The sequence below is a fragment of the Phyllostomus hastatus genome, unplaced genomic scaffold (genome assembly GCF_019186645.2).
Source record: "Phyllostomus hastatus isolate PE091 unplaced genomic scaffold, TTU_PhHast_1.1 phas_scaffold_501, whole genome shotgun sequence".
Taxonomy (NCBI): Eukaryota; Metazoa; Chordata; class Mammalia; order Chiroptera; family Phyllostomidae; genus Phyllostomus; species Phyllostomus hastatus.
The window spans coordinates 10608056-10632833 of record NW_025334033.1 but is presented as its reverse complement, the minus strand read 5'-3'; the positions used below and the strand labels follow the sequence as shown (position 1 = coordinate 10632833).

The window sequence follows — 24778 nt, the reverse complement described above, 5'->3', positions numbered from 1 at the left end:
GCATGGTCTGTCTTGCTCCGTAGTTGTTCCTCCCAGTTTATCTGCATGTGAATGTGGGACCACCCAGTCTGCAAGCTGCTGCCTTGCCTCGAGTCCTCTTCACTTCGATGCCCGTCTCCACCCCTCCTACGTGTCTGAATGAATGTTTCTTCTTTAACTCCTTGGTTGTTGGACTTCCATACAGTTCAATTTTCTAGCAGTTCTGGTTATTTTTTGTTTTTAAATTGTTGTTTTCCTTCTTCTGGTTGTGTGAGGAGGCACAGTGTGTCTACCTACCCCTCCATCTTGGCCAGAAGTCCAATGTTTCTTGTATCTTCAATAAATGTCTCTATTTTTCATATTACATAGCTGGATATATAATATACTTAATGTATTTGTGTTATACTATTAATTCCAGGACTATAAGAATAGTTCAATATTAGTTCCAAAATCAATCAATCAAATGATCATCTCCAAAGACTCTGAATAACTATTCTCGATAAGAACACTCTATGAAAAAGGAATAGATGGACGCTTCTTTAATATTACATAAGAGTATCTACCTTAGCTCAAAATTCAGTGTCCAGCTTAAATGGAGAAGCACTAGAAAGATCCCTATAAACCCTAGAATTAAGACAAGGATAGGCTCTGGCTAGTGTGGCTCAGTGGATTGAATGCTGGCCTGCAAACCAAAAGGTTACTAGTTCGATTCCCAGTCAGGGCACATGCCTGGGTTGCAGGCCGGGTCCCCAGTAGAGGGCATGCAGGAGGCAACCACACACTGATATTTCTCTCCCTCTCTTTCTCCTTCCTTTGCCCTCTCTGAAATGAATAAATAAAATCTTAAAAAGACAAGGATGCTCACTGCCATCACTATTATTTTATTTATGTTGGGGATACTATGTAGTTTGATAAGAGGGAAAAAATAGTGGTTCAAAAATTGGGAAAAATGGTAAAATGATCACTTATTTGCAAATAATGTGGTTGTAACACCTAAAAAAAAACAAAACAAAAGCAGAGGCTGTACAATATGGTAGCCACTAGCAACATGTGGTATTGAGCGTGTGAAATGTGGCTCATGTGACTTACAAACAAAAATTTTAATTTACTTTTAATTAATTTAAATTATGAAAGCTACCTCTGTTATGGCTACTGCCTTAGTGTGTATCTAAAGAATTGACCAAAAACAATACAGACACAAAATAAATATACAGCAATCAATAGCTTTCATACATATAAAATAATAACCAGAATATATAAAGGAAAAGAAAACCTATTTACAAAATTAATAAAAAAAATAAAGCATTTAAGAATAAGTCTGACAATAAATCTGAGCAACATATGAAGGAAACTTAAACATAAAAAGAAGGCTTCAACCTACTATGTTCTTGGTTAGGAAATTCCACACATAAGATATGATTTCTCAGTTGATTCATAAACTGAACATGATCTCATTAAAAATACTACCGAATACATTTTTATAGTTGAACTAGATAGACAAGCTGATCCTAAATTTCATATAAAAATAAACAAGAAGGAATTCTAGAAAAATGTCAAAAAAAAAAAAGAGCAATGGGCAGTAGAATGTTTTAGTACAGGAAAAGCTGACACCTTCATCTGGTGAGGCAGAGGCGAGCCGCCCAGAGGAACCACCTCACTAGCATTACAGGCTCAATGGAATAGCCACCCAAAAAGAATAAAGTTGGATCCACACCTCATACTATATAAACTTTCCAAATGGATCAAAAACTTAACTATGAAAAATAAAACCATACAAGTTCTAGAAGAAACCACAGGAGAAATTCAGAATACAGAATATGGGTCTCTAATTATGATTAAGAACACAGACACTAGACTTTCAGCCAAGATGGAGGCATAAGTAGACACGCTTTGCCTCTTCGCACAACCAAGATAGGGATAATAACAATTTAGAAACAGCATAACAACCAGAACTGACATAAAATTGAACTATATAGAAGTTGGACAACCAAGAAGTTAAAATAGACATGTTCATCCAGACTGGTAGGAGGGGCAGAGTCGGGCAGCTAGGCAGAGAGGGGTTGTGGCACAAAGAGCTGTGGGACCGGATGCATAAGGTATCCTGGGTGCTCAAGACCACAGCAGGTGGACCCTGGGTGCGCAGGCGGCAGCTGGCAGACCCTGGCCAAGGGGTGGCAACCGGCAGACCCAGTGAGGCGACGAATGTGAAGCAAGGCACTGCTCGCAACCCAGGATCCCAACGCTGGGAAATAGAGCCTTGGGGCACTGATTGAAAACACCTGTGGGAGTTGAGCTGCAGGGAGAGACTTCCAGCCTCACAGGAGAGTTCACTGGAGAGACCACTGGAGAGACCCACGGGGTCCTAGAACGTGCACAAGCCCACCCACATGGGAATCAACACCAGAAAGGCCCAGTTTGCTTGGGGAAGTGGCTGAAGGGACTGAAGTCCGACAGAGAGCGGAGCAAGCACCATTGTTCCCTCTCAGACCCCACCCCCACATACAGCATCACAACCCAGCAACTGGGTTGCCCCGCCCTGGTGAACACCTAAGGCTCTGCCCCTCATATGTAATCGGCACGACAAGACAAAAAAATGTCCCAAACGAAGAACATATCAAAGCACCACAGCAAATACAACTAGTGACCAAGAGATAGCCAACCTATCAGATGCACAGTTCAAAGCACTGGTGATCAGAAGCAACCAACCTAGCTTCTCAGATAAGGTTGGTTGAAATTGGTTGCAAATTAGATGAAAAAATGAAGGCTACAATAAGTGAAATGAAGGAAAATTCACAGGGAACCAATAGTGAAGGAAAGAAAACTGGGACTCAAATCAATGGAGTGGACCAGAAGGAAGAAAGAAACAATCAAACAGAAAAGAATGAAGAAACAAGAATTCAAAAAAAATGAGGAGAGGCTGAGGAACCTCCAGGACATCTTGAAACATTCCAACATCTGAATTATAGGGGTACCAGAAGGGGAAGAGGAAGAGCAACAAGTGGAAAAGTTATTTGAACAAATAATAAAGGAGAACTTCCCCAATCTGGCAAAGGAAAGAGACTTCCAGGAAGTCCAGGAAGCTCAGAGGGTCCCAAAGAAGTTGGACCCAAAGAGGAACACACCCAAGGCACATCATAATTACATTAGCCAAGGTAAAAATGAAGGGGAGAATCCTAGAAGCAGCAAGAGATAAGGGGACAGTCACCTACAAAGGAGTTCCCATCAGACTGTCAGCTGATTTCTCAAAAGAGACCTTACAGGCAAGAAGGGGCTGGAAAGAAGTATTCCAAGTCATGAAAGGCAAGGACCTACATCCAAGATTTCTCTGTCCAGCAAAGCTTTCATTTAGAATGGAAGGGCAGATAAAGTGCTTCTCAGATAAGGTCAAGTTAAAGGAGTTCAGCATCATCAAGCCCTTATTTTATGAAATGTTGAAGGGACTTATCTAAGAAAAAGAAGATAAAAAACATGTATAGTAAAATGACAGCAAACTCACAATGATTAACAACCACACCTAAAACAAAAAGAAAAACAAACTAAGCAAACAACTAGAACAGGAATAGAACCACAGAAATGGAGATCACATGGAGGGTTAGCAACAGGGGAATGGGAGGAGGGGAGAGGGGGAAAAGGTACAGAGAATAAGTAGCATAGATGGTAGGTGGAAAATAGACAGGGGGAGGGTAAGAATAGTATGGGAAATGTAGAAGCTAAAGAACTTATGACACATGGACACAAACTAAAGGCGGGGAATGCAGGTGGGAGAGAGTGTGCAGAGTGGAGGGGAATGAAGGGGGGGGTAATGGGACAACTGTAATAGCATAATCAATAAAATATATTAAAAAAACACAGGCACTATAAAAGGATAACTGTTTGGAACTAAACACAATTAAAGTCAAGAGAGAATGCAAGACTGGGAAAAAAACAATTGTAATTCACATCAGCCATAGGCACTACCTTGCTAATACATAAAGAACTCCTGCAAACTGGTGAGAACAAAACAGAGAAATGAGCAAAGGATATGAACAGATGGCTCAGCAACAGCCAAACATTTCATAACACGGTGGCGAGAATGTGGGAGGAAGGTGGACTCTCACTTGCTGCTGGTGGGAGTAAAAATCAGTGCATCTGTGAGGGGATATTTGGTAGTATCTGTGGAAGTTTCAAATGCCTTTGCTTGTTGTCCACGTCCACATCTGGGAACAGGCCCCGCAGGTACATTTGCACATGTAAGGAATGATACACACACAAAGCTATTTACTGCAGCATTGCTTATGACAGCAAAAGGCTGAAAGCAATCCCGGTTGGAGGATTAGTTAAATAAATTACAATGCATCCTTATAATGGAATGCTATGCAGCAATCAAAAAGAAAAAATGCTCTACATTCTCATGTAAAGATATACTGATTGGAGAAACTATAGAAAGTACAGAACAGTGACATAATATACTTTATTTTATCTGCATAAAATAAACCTAAGAAGATCCACCCCCCCAAAACGCACCACTGTTTCCTTGGGTTGAGTCAGGGACATGGACAGGTCAGGTGGGGATCAGGATGGGCATTTCCCCACGTACCTTTCTATATGTACGTAATTTCACACTATCTATACAAATCATCACATTTAAGAACATGTAATTAAAGAATAAAATGGAAACACTATACAACTGTTAAAAAGAATGAGTCAGAACTAGATTTACTAATATCTATGGGAAGCTTTTGGAAAGTAATATGACCAGATGGATTAGAAAGGGGCCAGAATTCTCAACAGAGTCTACACGATCTTGACCTTTCTGGTCCTTTTTTACGTCATTCTCCCATCTCACTCTTTACATTCCAACCATGAGTCTTCTTTTAGTTCCTTAAACTCTTCCTCCCCCAGAGCCTTCCTTGCAAGGCCCCCTGGAAGGTTGTCCTCTTGCCCCCACATCCCTGGAGACGCCATCCGCACTGAGCTTTCACTGAGTTAATCATCTCCGCCCCTTACAGTCTCCATTTAAATGCACTTTCTTCAGAGCACCTCTACAGAGCTTCCAGACTAGGTCAGGTCCCCTGTTTTATGCTGGTTTAGCATCCCTTCTTCATAGAACATAATGAAACAATAATTAAATAATTATAAAATAAACTGCTTAATATTTACCCTTCTAATAGTCCATGTAAGGACAAGAATAGTTTTGTTCACTGCTGTATCCCTAATGCCTAAAACACCTACAATATAACCACGTGCTGAATGAATGAACAGGGAGATAGAATGAAAGACAGAACTAGAGGACAGACCAAAGGCCACAGGTCATCAGATGTCAGCAGTGGCCCCCAGGAGGAAGAACTTCCTGCCTTATACTTAGCATCTGCCTACTCACCACACTGCCTGGGGACAGGAGCTGGCCTGACAAGGCTGGGCTGCTGCTGTAGCCAGAGGTGACACCAGAGGAGAGGCTTCCATTGGAGCTGGTGCACAGGGAGCTAGAGGTGGCCAGGGTGTGCAGTTTTTCCTCTTCCTGGGAAGGACAGATCACCATCAACCAGCTTCTGGTGCACCCTCACTACCCTTGACCCCCTGCCCTGAAACCCCTTCTCACCTCCCCAGATCCTATCACCCACCTGTGCCTCCCACCTCCGTCTCACAGCCTCACACCTTCCCACACTCCCACCCAACTATATGCCAAAGCAGCCTCCTCCCAGACTCTGGCCCAGGGACAGGAGCTGGTCTGATGAAGATGACATGTAAAGAGAGAGTGAACACAGCTTTGACCTGGTACCAGGGGTTCAATGCTCTCCTCCAAAGGCTACATCCCATGACTGACAGGCAGCCCCAGTGAAGACTGACTTAGTCTGAGGTCAGCCTCCAGGCCTACCCTGAAGTCAGAGGCTGGCCCTATTCCCCACCTTCAGCAGCTGGGAGATGATCTGCTGGCGGATTCTCAGCTTCTCCTGTTCCGTTCGCTCCCGCAGTCGGTCACGGGCCCGTGAAATCTCCACCTTGGCCTCCTCACGAGCCCGCTGGTATTCTTGTAGCATCAGCTCTATGTCAGAGGGTGGCTGAGCAGACCTCGATGCTGACCCTGGGCTCCTGGAAGGACCGCAGGGACAGAGAAATGCCTTCTAACATGGGTGGGCAGTGGCCCTGGCCGGCTCACCCCAGGCCTGCTCAACATCACTTTTTTTTTTTAAATATTTTTTTTATTTTAAAATTATACTTGGCATACAATATATTAGTTTCTGGTACATAACCCAGTGATTAGACATTTCTATAACTTACAAAGTGATCACCTGATAAAGCTAGCACCCATGTGACACCATACACAATTACTACGATAGTACGGACTGTGTCCCCTGTGCTGTACTCCACATCTCTGTGCTGCACTGTTTCATACTTCTTAATCCCTTCCCCTCTGGCAACTGTCAAAATGTCCTCTGTATCTAGGAGTTTGTTTCTATTCTGCTTCTTCTTTTGTTTTTCAGATTCCACATATAAGTGAAACCATATGGCATTTGTCTTTCTCTGACTTACTCCACTCAGCACAACACCCTCTAGGTCCATGCATGTCTTGCAGAAGGCAAGATTTGATCCTTTTTTATGGCTGAGTCAGATTCTATTGCACATATGCACCACTTCTTCTTTATTCACTCATCTACTGATGGACACTTAGGCTGCTTCCACATCCGGCTGTTGTGAACAGCGCTGCTGTGAACACAGGGCTGTATGTGTCTCTTTGATTTTGTTTTGGATTTCTTTGGGTAAGTGCACAAAGCAGAACTGCTGGGTCCTCCTCTGACTCCTGTTACAGTCTCTGTGTTAAAGTCTGTTCTGTCTGGTGTAAGCAGTGCGAGCCCAGCTTGTTTGTTTGCATTTTCATGAAATGCCTTTCTCCACCCCTTTACTTCATGTGCAACATGACTGTTTTTTATCCTCACCCAAGGACATGATTATTGATTTTAGAGAGAGCGGATGGAAGGGAAAGGGACAGAAACATCCATGTGAGTGAGAAACATCTTTCGGTTGCCTCTCTCATACGTGCCCTTGCCAGGGACGGAATCCGCAGCCTAGGCATGTGTCCTCACCAGGAATTGAACCTGCAACCCTTTGGTTTACGGGGTGACGCTCCAACCAACTTAGCCACACCAGCCAGGGCTGTGCAACACCACTCTTCAATGACCCATCCTTTCTTTGCCTGCAGGGTCTTAAGTTTGGTTTTATATTCATCCTGATACTCAGACCCACAGTCCCATAGTATGTCCCAGCTGTCCTGTTTGTCCTCTCCCAGGACTTCTCTGTGTGCCTCGCCCCCTCCCGTTTGTTCCCTCTGCCCCAGTCTCCCACAGCCGCCACCACTTGTCCGCAGGCACAGTGGACCCTTTTCTGGAGTCAGTCCTGTGGGAGGAAGCCACAGCCTCCAGTCTCCAGGACACTGAGATCCAAGCCCTGCTCCCCACCACCCTCCCGCCCCACATGCAGCCTACTTCCTACAGGGTTCTGGGTCCGCCCATACCTGGTGGTCTCCACAACATCCTTCCTCAGCTGCTGCAGGTATTCTCGGCGCCTGCTGGGTAAGTCAAGGTCGCGGGTGGGGAGATCCCTGTTAGGCTGAAGGCTCAGTTGCTTCTGGGGGCTGAGGCTTCGCGCCCGGCGGAAGTTCTGAAGTCGCTCAGCCCGCTGTCTCTGGAGGGTCTCAATGGTTTGTTTTTGCCTGAGATAAAATGTGAATAATTCACTGAAACTGGCCCTGAGCACCCTTCTCCATCCTACGCTCTATCGCTGACACCCCAGGAGATCCCAGAACTGAGCAAGAGGAAAGAGAACGGCCAGCTTGTAGCCTTCCTCACTGCTCTTTCCTCTCAGGCCACCCCTTGCCCTCCCACTCCAGGCTGGGGGCCCTTACCGGGCGTAGATCTGCCCCCAGGTGGACGGTGCAGGGTCCTCGGCAGCCAGCGCCTCCCCCGTCCCGGTCTGCAGCACCCGGAGCAGGGCATCGGACTCCCCAAAGCCTCGGTGCAGTTTCGCTTCTGTGAGTTCCACGCTGAGTGAGAGGTTCTGGGACCCAACTTGCAGGGGGATCTGCTCTCCCTGGGCCCGCTCAGGGTCCTGGCTCTGGTCGACGACGCGATGTTGGGAGGGGTTCTGTCCCCGCTCTCCACAGCCGAGATCCTGTCTGGACCCCAGCATCTCCACTACCCCTCGCTCCCCAGGAGAGCCCTCCTGAACCCCGCACCAGTTACTGAATTTGTTATGCACTGGGAGGTCCCTCAGGCTGTGATGCTGGGGCTCAGGTGTCACGTACTTCTGGGAACTGGGGCGCGGCAGCCCCCGAGGTTGGCAGGCCTCAGCTGGGCCTGAGGCAGAACCCTGGACAGTGCAGGGGCTGAGGTGCTGGGGGCCTCCCCACGAAGAGGGGCTGTCTGGGGCGGGCTGTGGCTCCCCTGGAGATGCTGAACTCTTAGCCTCATTTTCTGTCCTCTGCCATTTTTTCAGCCCTATGCTACTAAGTGGGCCACACTCCAGGGCAGCCACGTCCTCTGGGACAAAGCTCGGAGCCAGCCTCTGACTCCTGACCTTGAGCGGCAGCAGCGGCATTCTGCTCTGGACCCAGGCAGTGGTCCGGGGCTGAAGCTGCTGATTCGGCCGCTCTAAGAAATGAACTTGGATTTTCGAGCTGTGCTGTAGGCTGCTTGGGGAGCTTGCCTCAAGGATGGACTTGCCCCCATTCCTTTCTAAGGAACTTCTGTCTTCTCCGCATGGAAGCCCCACACTCTGGGCACCACCTGACTCATCAATGGTTTGAGAATAACTATCCATCAGAGGCCTGGGGGCATCCAGGGGAAGGTCTGGGCTGGAGACTAGCTTCTGGTGACCTTCAAGAGGGTGTGCTGAGGGGGCCGAGAGAGGCAAAGAACCTAGGGGGAGCCCCAGCCCTTGAGTGCTAGCACTGAGTGTGAGGATTGGGGAGGAGGCCCTGTCCACCAACAAGGCACCCACGGGGCACAGCTCCTTCTGGGCCCTAGGCTCCCCAACAGACTCTGCAGCACTGGGGCTGGGTCCTGGGGAGTGAGAGTTGCTAAGGTTAGGGCTGCTGCCAGCCAGGCTGGAGGGCTCCTCTGGCTGGGAGCCAGGAGGCAGAGAGGCATCAGGAGAAACCTGAGGGCTCACAGAAGGGAGGTTCTGCCCAGAGGGAGCCTTCTGAAACCCCTGATGGTGCCTTGTTGGTGCCTTCCAGGAGGGTGCTGGAGGGCTCTGCAGCCTGCCATGTGTGCTTTCCTCACGAAGATCTGGGGGTCCTGCCGTTTCCCATGCTGTCTCCTCTGCCTCGCTCTTCTGAAGTGTCTCTGGGACATGTCCCTTTTCTCGAGACATAGTGGAGACATCTGAGCCCGGCATTTCAAGGACCACCCCGACCTCTGGAGGGCTGACCTCTGGGGCCTGGAGGTGTAGAGGTGGGGAGGTCAGGTCAGTCTGGATGCCCTTGTCCACGGTGGTCTGAGTACAGCCATCCATCATAAGGGTCTGGGGTGCCTCTTCTGGAGTCTCCCTCTGGGTGTTTCGCTCCATTTCAACCACATTTGGCTGGGAGAGACTCCCCAGCAGTTCTGAGGTGCTGTGCAGGAGCTGCGAGAGGTGGAGAGACAGGTTGTGCATACTGGTCCAAGAGGCCAGATCAGAGATTGGTGAGGAGCTGGCTTCCGAACGAGCGGAGATGTCAGTGTGGCTGCAGGCCAGGGTCTGTGTGCCCTGTTCCAAGGTGTTCATCCTGGACTGTCCCACAGGGCTGCCCACCTCTGATGAATACAGCAGCACAATCTCACCCACTGGACCTGCGGCACCTCCTTCAGCCCAGGGCGGATCACTCCTCACACAGCCTGCTTCAGCAGGGGTGCCCGGGAACAGGACTCTCTTGTCAGGACCCTTAGTGGGGGCTGCTCCTTCAGGGCCCGTCAGGATATGAGGGTTCCCCAAGGCCAGGGAGGAGTCCCATACTTCCCAGGCCTCATGTGAACCTTGGGCATTTTCAGTGCTGCTACAACGGCTTGCCAGGCCCCGGGCATTGGCATAGATGCTGAGGTGGGAGTGGAACGAGTTCTGGTCCTCTAGGCCATGGTCCATGCTGGAGCACTGGGACATTGTTGATGGTACCAGGCCCTGGGATGTCTGGCTACAGGACACATCGACTGCACTGCCAAACACAGACTGCCTCCAGCCAATGCACACAGGGCCCTCTGGATGGCAGCACAGAACGTGGGGACTGATGTCACTGGAGCCAAAGCATGGTACTCCTTTCTCTGCCTCGGGGAGCCCCTTTTCTGGCCTGGCCTGGCCACTCAGGCTCTCTGCCTTTCCCTGCCGGGCCTGCTCCTCTGTACCAGACATCCAATGGGTCATAAAATCGGGGGCTGGCATGCATGAGGGAGCTGAAGATGATGGGTAAGGAGGGCTGGCAGATTGAAGGGGCCGGTAATCAACAGAGCTACCGTCCAAGTTAGATGAGCCCTCAGCCTTCAGAGATGCTCCCACTGCTGACTTTTCTGAGGAGTGGTCCCTGGAGCGTGAGTTCCACAATTTGTTAGGCTCTTGGGTCTCTTCATCTGTGGGGGAAGGAGGCTCCACACTCAAGTTCAGCTCCTGAAGAGATAAGGAAGAGGTGACTACAGAGAAGTGTGGTCTGGGGGAGGACCTGGAGTGTTTGGGGCTGGAGACGATGGCGATCACAGGAAGCGCAGGCCTGTGGTGGGGAGCCGGCTGCTCCCTGCCCGAAGAGGGCTGGCCAGGGCTCTGGGCCACAGGCCCCAAGGGGACACTGGCTGAGTCATTAAAGCCTGATGAGAATGTCTTGGACACAGGGGCCTTGGCCGCAGCCCCCTCCCCTCCACGTGCATCTCTAATCCGACAGCCATCCAAGCCGCCTTCATTGGAACGTGAGGGACGCGTGCCCTGGGTGGGGTCTTCACCACCACCTGACGCCTGCTCTCTCTCCTGCTTTTCCTCCTCCCAGGGACTGCCAACCTGGGGGCTGGAGATGGGGTTTAACTTCACTCCAAACTTGTCTTGGGGATCCAAGCCACCGTGATCCTTGGACTCAGTGGAAAGTTGTGGCTTTTCTGGAAGGCAACTAACGGCATTTTCTAAATGTCCATGTTGTGGTTCCACCAGCAGCTCACTCTCAGCAGGCTCTTCACTTAAATTCAGGGTGCGCTGTCCCCTGGTTGTTGCGGGTAGTTCTGGCGTGGTTTGAAATTCCTGTGCATTCTGGCCACCTACTGAGCTATCCTGAAACTTCCTCAGTGGCTCCGAGCACACACCTTTAAGAAAAGGGGCAGCCTTGGGCTCTGTACTGGCTTTCTTCTCAGCAACCTTTTTCTCAGGATCCCCCCCAGCAACTGAGTAGCTGGGGGAACTTGTCCTCATAGCAGGGGCAGAAGGGGAGCTGCAGCCTTGAGCCAGAGATAAGACAGCAGCAGCAGAGGGCTCCAGAGTGCTGCTGCCTGTTGGCACAGCTTCCAAATGAAGGCCTTCGGGCTCAAGGCCACGAGCCAAGAACACATCAGGTTCGCTGCAATAGCTCTCTCCTCTCTCATCCATTCCACAGGCCCTAGAAGGCACTATGCAGGGTGGGTGGAGAGTCTGTGCTGCGGTCACAGACGGGGAGGAGCAGGCATGAGAGGCAACAGGTTGAGAGTTACACAGCTGTTGGCAAGGAAGAGTTCTGCTGTCTCCTTGCTCCCCAGACGGGCTGAGAGTCCTACCTTCAGTGATCCCTGAGAAGACAGTACAGTCTGAAGTTTCCTGTGGACACCTGCACAGTGCCTCCTCCCTAACTCCCCCAGGGTCTGGGCCAGGTCTTCGATCTGGCAGTGGAGTTGGCCTGGGATGTTTGCTGCCAGGCCTGCAGGCTTCTGCCAGCCCAGAACCAACAGTCCCCTTCCTCACACACTGCTGCGAGGGGGCTTCCAGGTCCATTCTTCTCAGGACTCCAGCCAGGACTGTACTTTGTTTGGGATTTGTGCTTCCTTTTTCTGAGACCTTGGAAGCCTCGAGGTCTTGGCCATGGTCTTGGTTAGGCCCCGGGAGACAGGCAGAATTCTGAACATCACAGAGCACAAGCTGACTCTCAGAACAGGTTGCTTTTCTGCCCTGTGCAAGCACCATGCAGTTACCTGAATCTCCTCCATAGGTGGGGTCCAGAGTTCTAGGTTCCTGGTGTGCCTGGCTGCTCTCCTGACTGCCAGGGGGCGCACCCTCTGCAGCCTCCCGGGGAACTGACTGATTTTGCCCTGGCCTGCTCACTCCAGGACCTTCAGAAAGGTCCTGAGAAGATAAGGTAGCCATTACTTTCTCTGGTACTACCCTCCTGTCCTTCTCTAAAGCTGTTGAAGGAGGACTGTCTGAGCCTACAGGATCAGCAGAAGATATCCCGGTTGCTGCTCTCTTTTCCTCTATGGTTTCGAAAGGGCCAGAGTAACAAATAAGCTGCTCGCCTGCACTCAGGAAATGCCTCAGTTCTCCAGAATGACGGCCTAGAGCAGGGGCAGCCGGAGGGAAAGCCTGTGAGGGCCGCCGGGGCCCTGCGTTAACATCAGTGTTGGGCAGAGGCTGAAAGCTGTCTGCAGAGAAGGGTGTGGTCTTCAGGACCTTCTCATCAGTCCACAGGCGTCCTGGTCCCACACAGGGAGATGCCCCATGAAGTCCCTGTGCTTTGCTGTCATTCCTGGTCCTGTCTGACACTGGCTGGTTCACTTGTTCACACCGAGGCCTGCTAGGGGCCCCTGAAGAACATTCAGGTTCTAATAAAGTCTCACAGTGAGGAAGGACTGTGCCCTCAGCCACCAAGTCATGAAGCTGCTTTCCATGGGCCCCCATCTCTCTGATCTCCTCCAACACAGCTGGGCCCACGGGCGTATGGGCACAGGGCTCCAGGTGCGGCCCGGGGGACACAGGTGCTGAGACAGTAGCACTGTTAGGACTAAGGTCCTTGACCTTCTTCTCTGCCTTCTGCCTTACCTCCCAGCCTTGGTCGTTACCTTCCTCTAAGGGACAGGTGGCCCTCTTTTCAAGTGGGCTGGAGACCCTGTTTGGGAAATTGGCTCTTTCTGTTCCTTTTTGTACAGCTGCCTCGGCCTCAGCAGCAGAACCCACCCTAGCACTCAAGCTTATCGAGGTATTTCTGGGGCCCCATCCTTGGTCTTGGGGACTGGGGCTTGCTAATCTCCTGCCCTCAGCTCCCACCAAAATGCTCTCCCATGCACTGGAGTGATCCCAAGAGCCCATGGTCGTGAAGCCTGCAGACCCACACCCAGCAGTGTGTGCCCTGGAGGGGTTCCCTCGGACTGTTCCCTGAGGGCTGCGGCTTCTGGGCTTGCCACACTGGCCCTGACATCCGGCTTCAGTTCCCCAGGGACTGCTAGGCATTTTCAACACTGTAGGATCCAGCACGTAGTCAACTGAAGAGATGCCTATAGCACCAGGCGCGTGAAGATAGCTTCTTGGCAGTCTTGGGGAATTTGAGGGCAAGGTGTTACTCAGGTCTTGGTGAGGGGCCATAGAGGAACATGACCAGCTCAGCAATGGGCCAGTCTCCTGGCTGAAAAATGTGCCCATACAACGTTGGCTTGGACCAAGAAACTTCTGAGCCGGTGAGACCATTCTGTATTCCTCTCCTAGGCTCTCTCTTCTTTGCATAGTCATTTCTTTAACTCTGCCTTGAACTTTGGGCCCCTCTGGGTCAACACTATTTATGTGTTTGGCAAGTTGGCTTTCCTGAAAACCTTTCACAGTCTCTGACTCCTCCAGACTTTCCAAGTCACAGGGCTGCCCCCTGGGGCTTACTGATGCATGCACCACCTCGCTTTCCTTTGCAGAAGACCACTCGGGCCTGGCTGGCAATGGTGCAGCTCTAGCCAATGCCTTCATTCTCCATGGACTAACAGAAGTTCTGGGGCACTCACTGTGAGTTGTACATGTCCCTAAATACTCACAAGTGTCCCTGCCGGGCGTGTCTGATGTAGCTGGGGGGCTGTGCTCTCTCACAAACCTCATGTCTTGCGCCCATTCTCTTGACTTGAAGGAACTCAGGGTGACTTTCTGAACCTGGGCATCTTCCCCACTGCTACTGTTAGCCTTCATCTCTCCGGCTTCCCCACCCCTAAGGATAGCATCATCTGTCTGTTTGGGAGAAGACGGCTGATCCTTGAAGGACAAGTGGTTTCTAGAGCTGCCTGGCCCCAGGACATGGTCAGCCATCTCCTGCTCCTGGAACACAAGGTCATTACTGACTCCCAGAGTGTGAGAAGCATATAGCTGCTTATTCTGCTTGGATTCGATTTCTAAGATATCATTTTCTAGCTGCATTACACTCTTAATTAGCCTCGCCATTTCATCAGCATTATTAACTCTTTCATTCTGCTTTTTTCCAGAAGGTGGTTCTTTGGGATTTAACGTTACTTGTGACTTTCCAGGGTCCTTGCATTCAGCGAGGTTTCTTTCCTGCGAGTATCTCACTGACTGGAATCTTTCACATGCAGACGCTGTCCATGGAAGCTCACGCTCTTCTGCACTGTCTTTGGGATGGAGAGAGATGGTTTTATAGAGGAGATCAGACCCGGCCCCAGAAGGGAACCACCTGCTCATATCAGAGGCCAAGGTCGGTCTGAGGATGGCACTCTGACCCCACTCCTCTTCCCCACCTGCCTCAGATGCACCAACAGGAAGAGGCTCCCCAGACCCAGCACTGTCTGAGGAGAGATTGCAATGGGACTGTATAGTGGCCTTCCCTTCCTCCTTGAGTGCTGGAAGACTGTGTTTATTTACATTTCCAACTTGATTTTCATAATCACATAGTTTTGTGCTGGCAGATGTAAGAAAATGTCTGTTCTGAGCAACAAAAAAATACACTGAATTATGGCTTTTTTCTTTAACATTTCCAGGACATGTCCACATTTCTCCACTAACTTCCTTGGTGTTCAGGTCAGCTGGCCTCTCTACTGTGACCTGCTGAGACGAGATCATCTTGGAATGCTGTTTTTGTAATGGCACTGATAAATTATTCTTCAAATAAACATTCTGGAGGACCTGGTAGTCATGGCCAAAGCCCCAGGCTTCCCTGGGGGGCGGGGAAGGCAGTCTCCCTTCTCTGCAAGCCGGGATCTCTAAGGCAGTTTCTGTCAGGGCGTCCCGGCTTTTGGTCACATAGAACGTCTCCAAGGGAGGCGGCTGCAGGGGAGATGGGAATGAACTCCAAGGAGCGGAATGGAGGTGCGGCTCTGGACCTGATGGAAAGGCAAAGGAAAGGTTGGTGTGTCTTCCAACCTCCTCCTTGGAGCTCTCCTGGCAGTCTGCCTCCTCCTCCTGTCGGGGCTGGTGGCTGTTGTGATTTAACTGGCCTGCCTGGCCTACACTGTTCTTCCTGAGAGGAGCCCAGCCGTGGGGCCAATGGTCTTCTTTGGTGGCTCTGGTGACATTACTACAAGGGTCCTCCAGGAAGAACTGTTCATCGGAGGAAGTCCTCAATCCGGGCTTCCTCCTGCCACTCTGAGAGGACTCCTCCAAGCTGTTCTGTTTGACTGATCCTGCTTCTATTATGCAGCTTGCTCCCTTGTTCTCCACTGCAAAGACCTGTGCATTTGCAGTTCCAGAAGTCAGTGATTCTATGTCTGCTGAATAATTTCCGCTGTAACTCACCTCTTTCTCACTAGCTGTACAGAAATCTGAAGTACCTTCCAACTCAACAGTCAGACTGACAAGTTCCTTCTCTGACTTCAAATGCCTACTTTTGGATACAGGGATAGGAAAGCTGTGGAAATTCAAACTGCTAGGTACCCCAGAACCAACTGCCAATAGACTATCTCCTCCTTTGCCAGAAGCTTGGGCCAGGGAACCAGCGTCTTCCTCAAGGGAGGTGAGAGCTGGCCTGGGCTGTCCTGTGGCCTCCAAAACAGGGTGAGATAGTTCAAGGAGGTACTTTTGCTGAACAGCAGCCCAGTCCCTCTCACAGCCACTGCCTACGTGAGTCAGTGAGACTGCAGAGGCAGCCAGCGCACTTGACACACGAGAGCTGTTGGATGTCTCTGAGTTGCCCTGCTGGGCTGTGCCAGGGACACCTGTGGCCTGAAAGGTGCCATCAGCTCCTGGCTGAAGCAGCCTGTAGGACCCCCAGAGTGACAGCCTGGATGTGTCAGAAGCAGGAATTGTGTACACAGCTCTTACACTGCAGGGCAGCTCGGCACCGCCTGGGGGCAGTGTGGAGGTGTAGGGCAGGACGGCTTCTGCACCTGATGGCTCTAGTCCTTCCATCCTTGGCCAGCACCCAGGCCTCTCCCGACCACAGGCCTGAAATTCCTGGACATTGGGACTTGGACATAAAGAACCTACTATTCCTAAGGGGCTGCTGGGGTTGACCTTAGAGTCACAGGAAAACCAGGAATCCAGGGACAACAGCGGGCTCCCCCTTGAAACCTGAATGCCCGGCAGAGTGCTGGCTTGCTCCGAGGAGCTTGCCTCGACCTTTGACTCAGGCCACTCACAGTGAGGCTGGGGCTGGGAATCAAGGCAAAAGGAACTGCTCATTGGCAGGATGGTATCCTGCCTGTCCCCTGCTCTCTGGGTGATGGGATCAGGCCTGCACACTGCCTCCTGGACCACTACGGGCAGGCTGGAGGTCTGCAGGTGCCAAAAAGTCTCTGTGGGCATCTCGTCAGCTGAAGTGAAGAAAGGCTCTTCTTCCCGATCTTCCTCCAGTTCTTCCTCAGCGTCGATCAGGCTGTCCAGCGAAAAGCACCTGTGAGCCAGGGCCGATGGTCCGCTGTTTGAGGATGTGGTGAAGCCCCTCACAGAGGCTGTAGCTCTGGCCCTGTGGTGGCCGTGGCCACTGGTGAGATAACTGCCCCCTGGGCTGTCCTGGGGGCTTTGGTGTCCCTTCTCGGCCAGAGAGTCCTCAGATATTTGGCTGTTGTCACTTTCAGTGTTCTCTGGCTCTGGGAGGTCCCGCTCCTTCCCCTGGCGGGGCCCTGGCTCCAGCGGCTCCAGCGGGGCTTTGGCATAGACACAGGAGAGAGAATCCACTGAGTAACTGCTGTCTGCATCCGACAAATCCCCGTCTTTTTCTGTTGTGTGATCTGCTGCTGGGCTGGAATCAGTGAGTGAGGCCATGGAGTCTGGGTCGCCTGCCCTGTGCTGCCTCTTCAAAGGGCTGCCACAGGGCAAACGAGAGGACTTTTTGATAATGTCTCTGACCCTGGCTGCTGGCACCCTCCGTTGCCCTTTTGATGCCCGACTTGGAGAAGGTGGTTTGGATTCTGCCCAAAAAGTCTTGGCTGCCTTTCCACACCCAGCTACTTGTTTGGGTCCATGGGGATGCGAGGAACTGCAATTGGCTCCTTTAGCAGCCTTGTGGGTCTCAAGATCCCCTTCTTTTCGCCACCTTGCTGGTCCGTGGCCAGAGTCTGACAGTCCCTTAGCCCTCCTGGTCTGGGTGGAAGGGGTGAGGGCCTCTGGTTCATCCCTTGGCTTCAGCTTGTGAGCCAGTGGGCCCACACATGCTAAGCCCTGGGGCACCATCCAGTGGGGCTGCTCACCCACTCTCTCCTGGGTGCTGGACGACCCAGAGCTCATTGTGAAGCCTGGGGCCGCGGCTCTCCTCCTGGCCCAGGCCGCCCTGGCTGTGTAGAGCTGTCCCTCACCTGAGGAACAGAGAACGTTCCTGCCGAACTGCCCTGTCCTTGGAGGGTAAGAAGCAGCCTGGGGCAAATACTCTTCTGACTGGGTCTTCTCTGATGTTTGATCGGTAGAGCCAGGCATAGGAGATAGTGTGGCAGAGGCATCCTGATTCAGGAAAACACTGTGGGGACAAGGAAAGCCATCTCAGAAAAGCAAGCAGCTCCTACTTCCTGCTGACAGAGGGACTAGAAAGTCCCACCTACCTGGTGTTGAAAGAGGATAAAAAGTGGGCAATGTCACTGTCCCCATAGTCTTTGGTGTTGGAGAAAAGCTTTGTAGGTAAACCATGGACTACAGTCGCCCTAGCTCTCAGAGAGGCCTCAGGCATACTGTTTCTCTCTCTCTTTTTTTTTTTTAATCTTATAAAGAGGTTGAGCTATCTGAATCTAATCAGGCCCTTAAAGAAAACTCCCAGTTAATGGGTAATATGAGGAGGATGGGAACAATTTAAGTGACATAAAGGAATCAAACAGACAAATCTAGAACATGGCATATTCTAAAGAACTGACTAACAAATCAATGATATGAAGAAATAAAAATAAAACAAAAAATTTGATTAAAAGAAGCTTAAAAGACATAACCACATGCAGTGTGTGCATCCTATCTAGATTTTAATTTGAACAACTAATTATCAATGAAGCAATGAGAGAAATTTGAACATGGCCAAGGTTTAGATGATATCAAATAGTTAATGTTAATTTTGTTAGGTGTGACAATGACAATGTGGTTATAAGAAGAGTCCTTATGCCCTAGAAGCATACACCTGATGTAGCTTTGACACGACCCGATGTCTCAAGTTGCTCTGAAATACTTCATTGGAAAAGGAAGGAGATAAAGGAAGCATGGTAAATCTTGGTAATAGCTGGATGAGTGTTATTCTTTTTACTTTGTGTGTGCTTAAAATTTTTTAATAAAAAGTTTTTTTTAAAGCTGCCTACTACTCTACAGACCAGAGAGGTGAGCAAACATAATACCAACAGACATTAATTGTGCACCTACTGTGGGCAAGGCCTGTGCTAGGCCCAGAGGATGTAAAGCGGTAGACACAACCCCCTGTTCCAAACAGTCCGGGAGAGAACACAGCCTCACCTTGACTGGCGGTGAGGAGTCAAAGAGAAAAGAAACCGGGATGACCCCAGATTGGACCTGGCAGTCAGAAAGACAGTGCTCCACTCGCTCACCAGTTGGGAGGTGCGGTCAGGAAGCTCACCTGACGTGGCAGGTCAGGTGGGGGGGGGATGTGTGGCAACAGTCTGAGCTGAGGCAAGATGCGGTGGAGGTGAGGCCGGAATACACAAGGAGAGGTAAGTGGATAGTCGGGGTGTAAAGACGAAAATAAAGCTCACACAGAAGATGGCACGAAAGGAGCAAGAACTGCCACTCTAAGTGGGAGAAGGGACAAGCCTGAGTCTTAGGAGATGGTGACTACAGAGAAAGAGGAGGAGAGTCAGACGAGGGAAAAGGTGGCGAGGAGGAGAGGAGTAAACACCTCTTTCCATTTCACAGACTGAGGAAGCTGAGGAAGCTGAGGAAGCTGAGGAAGCTGAGGAAGCTGACGCACTGGGAAGCAAAGAGCCCGGCCTGGGCCACGAGGCCACAAACTTCCGCCAGTGCTCCCAGGGGGCAACTGCTGGCTGTACCTGCGGAGCTGGGGCAAGTACCGGAGGCAGAGCCTTCGGAGGCTCAATGAGCTGCAACTTGTCGATTTGCTTCCACATTGAGGGCCTGGGACCATGGCATCAGAGCTAGGGGCCTGGTGTGGAGACTCCTGGGGACAGTCATCCTGGAGCCAGCACAATGCCTTGAGGTGCTCCAGTCTCCTGTGGGCCTCCAGCAGCTTCTGCTTCTTGATGATTCTCTCTAGCTGGAACCAGACCTTTTTTCGCCGGATATTCCGCTCCGCTGCGCGAAGAGCTGGTCTCCGCAGGAGCTGACGTGGCACCGCCCTCTTCTGGCTTCGGGCCAGAGGGGATGGTTGAGTCACAGGATCTGTCTGAAGCCAAGAATCAATTGGCACAGAGGCCTCAAGTTCTTTCTCTGCCACACAGTCTTTCTGTTGCTGCTGCGGTGAGCTGGCCAGCCAGGTCTCTTCTCTGAGCTGCCACTGCTGGTCTGGGAACAAAAACACCCTGAGAGAAGGCCAGCTCCTCCCTCCCTGCCTGTGGCTCCTGGACTCAGACACCTCCGGCCATGGCTGGACCTGTGCAGAGTGAAAGGGCTGGCCAGGGTGACGTCCCCTTACCACAGGGCAAGGGAATGGAGCCCCAGGCCTTGGCACAGCAGTGGGCACGTGCTAGGGCAGGCAGCAAAGCATGGACAAATGGGCGCATGAGAAGCAGTGAGCAGAGGGCCATCATTGTGGGGGCCAATAGGAAGCTGCTTCCTTATTTTTGTTTCCAGCCCCTTGTAAGAGCCTCTGGTCTCTAAAAGAGAGGAGAGAACGCCTAATACCCAAGATTCCATCATATCACAAAGAAAACAAAGGAGAGAACACAGAAGGCTGAGGAAGCAAGAAAATGAAGAGATGGGACAATGAAGCAGACGTTGTGAGCACAGGGCACCTACTGTCTTTAATCTGCCAGGTGACGTGTGCCTGGTTGAATTCCAGGTCCCGCTTGGCTCTGATGTGTCCCGCTAGGATTTGCTGCCTCGAATCCCCCACGTAGCGCTGCTGCTGCTGCTGCTGCTGCCGCCGCCGAGCCTTGGTCCCAGGCAGCGTCTCTCTGGTCCTGGGTAGCCGGTGGTCCTCGCCACTCTCCTCCCGCAGCTCTCTCCTGTCACAGAGGGGCCGAGGTGACCCAGGGGAAATGCAAACCCAGCTCAGTACAAACCAGTGGCCATCTAAGCCCCTCGGAGAGAGTCCCTGAATTCAACAGGGCAGAGAGGGCTTTGGGCTTCTGGCAACTTGGGACACACAGGCATGGTGTCACAGGCAGTTCATGATGTCACAGTGCAGGAGCAGAGAACAGGCCTGAGACTGACTAGCACATTCTTAGACTGTGGGTTCAGCAGAAACACAAATACATTTTGGTTAAAGAAAATAACGGGGAAAGTAAAGCAGCTTCAAAAAGAACAAAAAAGAAACATTTGAACTAAATCAAGAAACTTTGTCCTTTAAAACAATGGTATCTGCTGGAAACCCAGTAGAGCGGGAGCCCCAGGGACACTGCAGGGATGGGAAGTCTGCGGTAGGCGTGTGTTCACAGCCGCACCCCCAGCCGCAGACAGAAACCCTCTGTGGGCTGGCCGGCCAGCAGCAGTCGGAGGCGCCGTCCAGAGGAGAGGGACTTGACATGCACCACAGCTGTGTGAACCAGCCCTGGACAGGGTTCAAGAGTTTTAGACTCTGGCATACCTTTCAGAGATACTTGCTGAAGCACTTTCTGGTGAAATTGCCTGGGGTTTGTTTAGATTCAGTGGGGAAAAGTAGAGGCGGGGAAGAGTGAGAGGGGATGAATGAAACAAGATTAGCTATGAGTTGATCACTTGTAGTGTTCTTGGAAGTTTCCATAATACAAAGTTTAAAAAGAATTCTAGATTACTGTCATCCTTTATTCTGCCACCAGGTTCCTCCATGAATGAGCATGGATGAGTGAGCCTTCCTCTGAAGATGGACAGCTTCCACCTGCATGCCACCCCCGCCCTGGGTCCCACATAGCCTCCTAGAGCGGGCCTCGTATGCTGTTTTTGCAGTGCACTCCATCCCTGTCATTGCGGTCCCTAGAGGTGCTCCAGGGTGGTGGTGGGAGGGGTCATCGTTGGGAAGGGCTAGCACCCACCAGAGGCTCAGAAAGCCTGAATGCAGCCTCCCTCAGCCCTGACTCCAGCCCAGCACACGGCCACACCATTCGCTTATGCGTTGTCTAGGCGGCTTTTGCGCCACACTGGCAAAGTTGAGTAGCTGCAGCAGAGACTGTTAGTCCTGAAACGCGTAAAGTACTGTCTGGCTCTTTACAGGCCGTTTGCTGCCTCTGTCTTAGAAAAAAATAGGACTTCTTAATATAGCTTCAGGAGGACAGTGAAGGACGGATGGGTGGGAGGGCGCACAGATGGATGGGGAAGTGCGTGGGTGGGAGCTGACACACAGCAGTGCCTTCTCTGAAGGACGCCGTGAGGTGACCCGATACGCAGTGGGTCCAAGGGCCAGGAGAGGCCTGGGTGCTCAAGCGAGTGCGCTCCGGGGAAGGCTTGTGCTGAGTGCTGCAGGCGAAAGGCCAAACACGCACAGTGGAATGTACAGACAAGAGGAGAGACACTCTTTGACGCATGTGAGGCAAAAGGCTAGGGAGAGCAACTGGAATTAAAAAAAAAACAATGCCACACAAATAGAAAAAGCAGTTAATGCGAAACATTTTACACATGTGCCATGTCTGCAGTACTGTGCCAGAATCCGTCTGGCCACAGACATGGCTGAGGTATAAGCTGCCCATCTGAGGGCTTAGACAAACCCAGCAAAGCTCCAGACCGTCAGGTGCAAGGGGGCGGGCAGGGGTCTTCATTCTGAATTCCCTGACAGTATTTACTGTAGCTTCCTCCTCTGCCACCTCAAACCCTCCTTCACAATCTCCGTAAACAGAGGAGAGCGCCCTCTAGCCTTCCTCCTGGAAAGTGGCAGCTGCCAGTCACTTTCTGAGACCCTGATACACTTCCCTTCACAGCAGCATCAGCACCGGCACCCGAGGAGGAAAGGCAGGCGAGGAGAGGCAGTCCGGGAGGACTGCGGCAGACACCGCACCTTCACCCAAGGTGCCACATGCTGTCTGATGGAAAAGGGCTCCTCTGCTAAGTATGTCAGCCAAGGTCCCAAAGAGCAAGTGAAAAAGAAAATACCAACCTTACGCTACATGTCTGGGTAGATTAGCAAGGGTGAGCCTTCGGGCACCTGCCAGCCAAGGACCTCTGTCTCTCTCAGATGGCTGCCCTCCTTCTTGGGTGGCTCCTGCCTCCCCCTGCTGCTGCCCGGTGCCCTCCTTGCCAGCACTCCATGGCCCCGTCCTGGCCACCTCAGGGTCTGGCAGCTTCTGCAGCAGAATGCAGCAGTGTCTACTCACTAGGGCAGCAGGAGCAGTGGCGACAATGACAGTGTCTCCCAGCCACTGGGCACTTAAGGCTAAGCTCCCAAAATTCCAAATGGGAAACTGCAAAGAATACGGGCAACAAATTTCAAGGACAAACTCCTCTCTGGTCCAGATCCCTGCTGCAAGAGGAAAGGGGGCAGACCAGCCAATTTTCCCTGGCTCTGGGGTCAGCTCCAGCTTTGCAGGCTCCCCACAAGTGCTCCTCCAGAGAGAAAAAGGAAGAGGAAAAAAGCTTCGGACAAGGAGAGGCTTGGGGACAGCCCCACCTACGAGCAGAGGAGAGACTGTCTTGGAGATAGAGCCACCAGCCAACTGGGAACCCAGCTGACAGCATGCAGCTTCCTCCACTCTCACGGGACGGCTCTCCAGACCCTCTGCCCAATCACAGGCAGGAGCCAGCACTACCCCACCTCCACCAAGCCTGGCACATGATGCTGGCTCAGGTCTGGGCAGGACCAGCCCAGCCCACAGGCTCCTAAAGCTGCTGCTGAAGAGTGGAGGCAGCGAGTGGGGGAGGCCTCGATTCTCTAATCCCTCCCTGTCTTCACTGAATGAAAGGGTGCATTCTCGGTCTTACTGAAAGGTCACATCAGTGCCCATGGGCCTAGAGAGCCCAAGAGGACCTTAGCAAGGCAGGAGACAGCACTCTCTGGACAGCGGGGGTGAGACGGGGCGGACAGGGAAAGGGAGGCTGCGTTCCTGGACAGTGCCCCACCCCCGCCCTCCCCAAGAGCCTCCCAGAAGCAGAGCTGTGGGCTGTCAGGTACTTGGCAAAGCACTCCACATGTTCTAGCTCCTTTAACCCGTATCACAAGGATCTGGGAGGGAGAGGGCAGTATCCTTACTTAGAGGGGAGCAAACAGGCTCAGAGACTCAATAACTTGCCTAAGGTCACACAGTTTTTCTGTCACAGAGCTAGGAGGGGGAGCAGCTTTACCCAGCCCCATCATCCTCAGCTCTTTAAGCTGCAGAGCCATTCTCTGTAAGCCTCTGACCTCTAGGAAAAACAGATCTTCACTGCGTCCTTCCGATGGAAATCTTACCTAAGGCAAGACCTCCTTTCCCGGATCCACAACTAAAAGGGAGGGCCACACCGGCAAGCCAAGAGCCCCAGCCTCAGTCCTGAGTCCATCTTGGCCTTTGTACACTTCACCCCGTGTTGCCTCTCCCACCTCACCTGTCACCTCCCCGGCCCACTCAGTCTTCAACACCTGGGTCCGTCCGCCCTGAAACTCGGGCGCACCATCCTTCGGCCCTGGGCAGCCCTCCTGTGAGCACCGCCTGCTGTCCGCACTCCCTGCACTAGAGCACCTGTGCGCCCGTGTCCAGCGCCCCTCACCACCAAGGTCAGACCCACAACTATCTCCAGCTGCCATTAAATTCTCCTGGTCTTTGGAAGGAGGAGCTGGATGCCTCTAAGGGACCAGGGGACCCAGAGCCATCACAAGCCTCCCGGAGCCCTGTGCTCCTGGCTCTGGCACCGGATCCCCAGAGGACATTTTCTAAAGGAAGGCGTCAGGCCAGTGGCCACTTTGGCCATGGGAACGGGAGGAGACCAGTGTTCCCAGTACCAGACCCACAGGGATCTGGGTCTGGGAAGGAATTCTATGAAGCCATGGCTGAGGAATGACTGTGAAGAAGGAAATGCATGTGTCAAACTCGACTCCCTGCTTCACAGTCACTACACTGGTGAAGGGGGTGTGAGGGGGCAGAACCCCAAGATATTTTCATATTGTTCTTGGGGTTCTGGCCCTTGTTATGTATAGCTCTGGATACTTGGTTTTAAGGCCGGGAAAGGATTGTCAGTTCCACACCACATTTGAGAACTCAAAGAAGGCCAGAGTCCCGGGAGCCGACTCACACACTGCGCTCACACACAGGCAGCACAGCATTCAAGGAGGTGACAGGAGGCGCCTTCGGGAGCTGTAGCAAAGCTACCTGCAAACACACCACAGCTGAGTCTTGTTGACAGTGGCTGTAGGACAACAAACGCCAAACTTCTCAGCGTTGAAGAGAGTTGCAGT

At 51.7% G+C, this 24778-nt stretch overlaps 1 protein-coding gene across 1 annotated transcript in view; it reads right to left on the bottom strand.

Moving 5' to 3' along the window:
- STARD9 (StAR related lipid transfer domain containing 9) overlaps nucleotides 1-24778 on the bottom strand; it is a 116630-nt gene that overhangs the window by 9811 nt on the left and 82041 nt on the right. The window contains exons 21-26 of the mRNA XM_045822223.1: nucleotides 20242-20450; nucleotides 19317-19788; nucleotides 7859-17797; nucleotides 7469-7666; nucleotides 5865-6048; nucleotides 5339-5476 (exon numbers count right to left, since the gene is read on the bottom strand). Coding sequence (XP_045678179.1) covers nucleotides 5339-5476; nucleotides 5865-6048; nucleotides 7469-7666; nucleotides 7859-17797; nucleotides 19317-19788; nucleotides 20242-20450 — 11140 coding nt within the window. The remainder of the gene's footprint in view (nucleotides 1-5338; nucleotides 5477-5864; nucleotides 6049-7468; nucleotides 7667-7858; nucleotides 17798-19316; nucleotides 19789-20241; nucleotides 20451-24778) is intronic.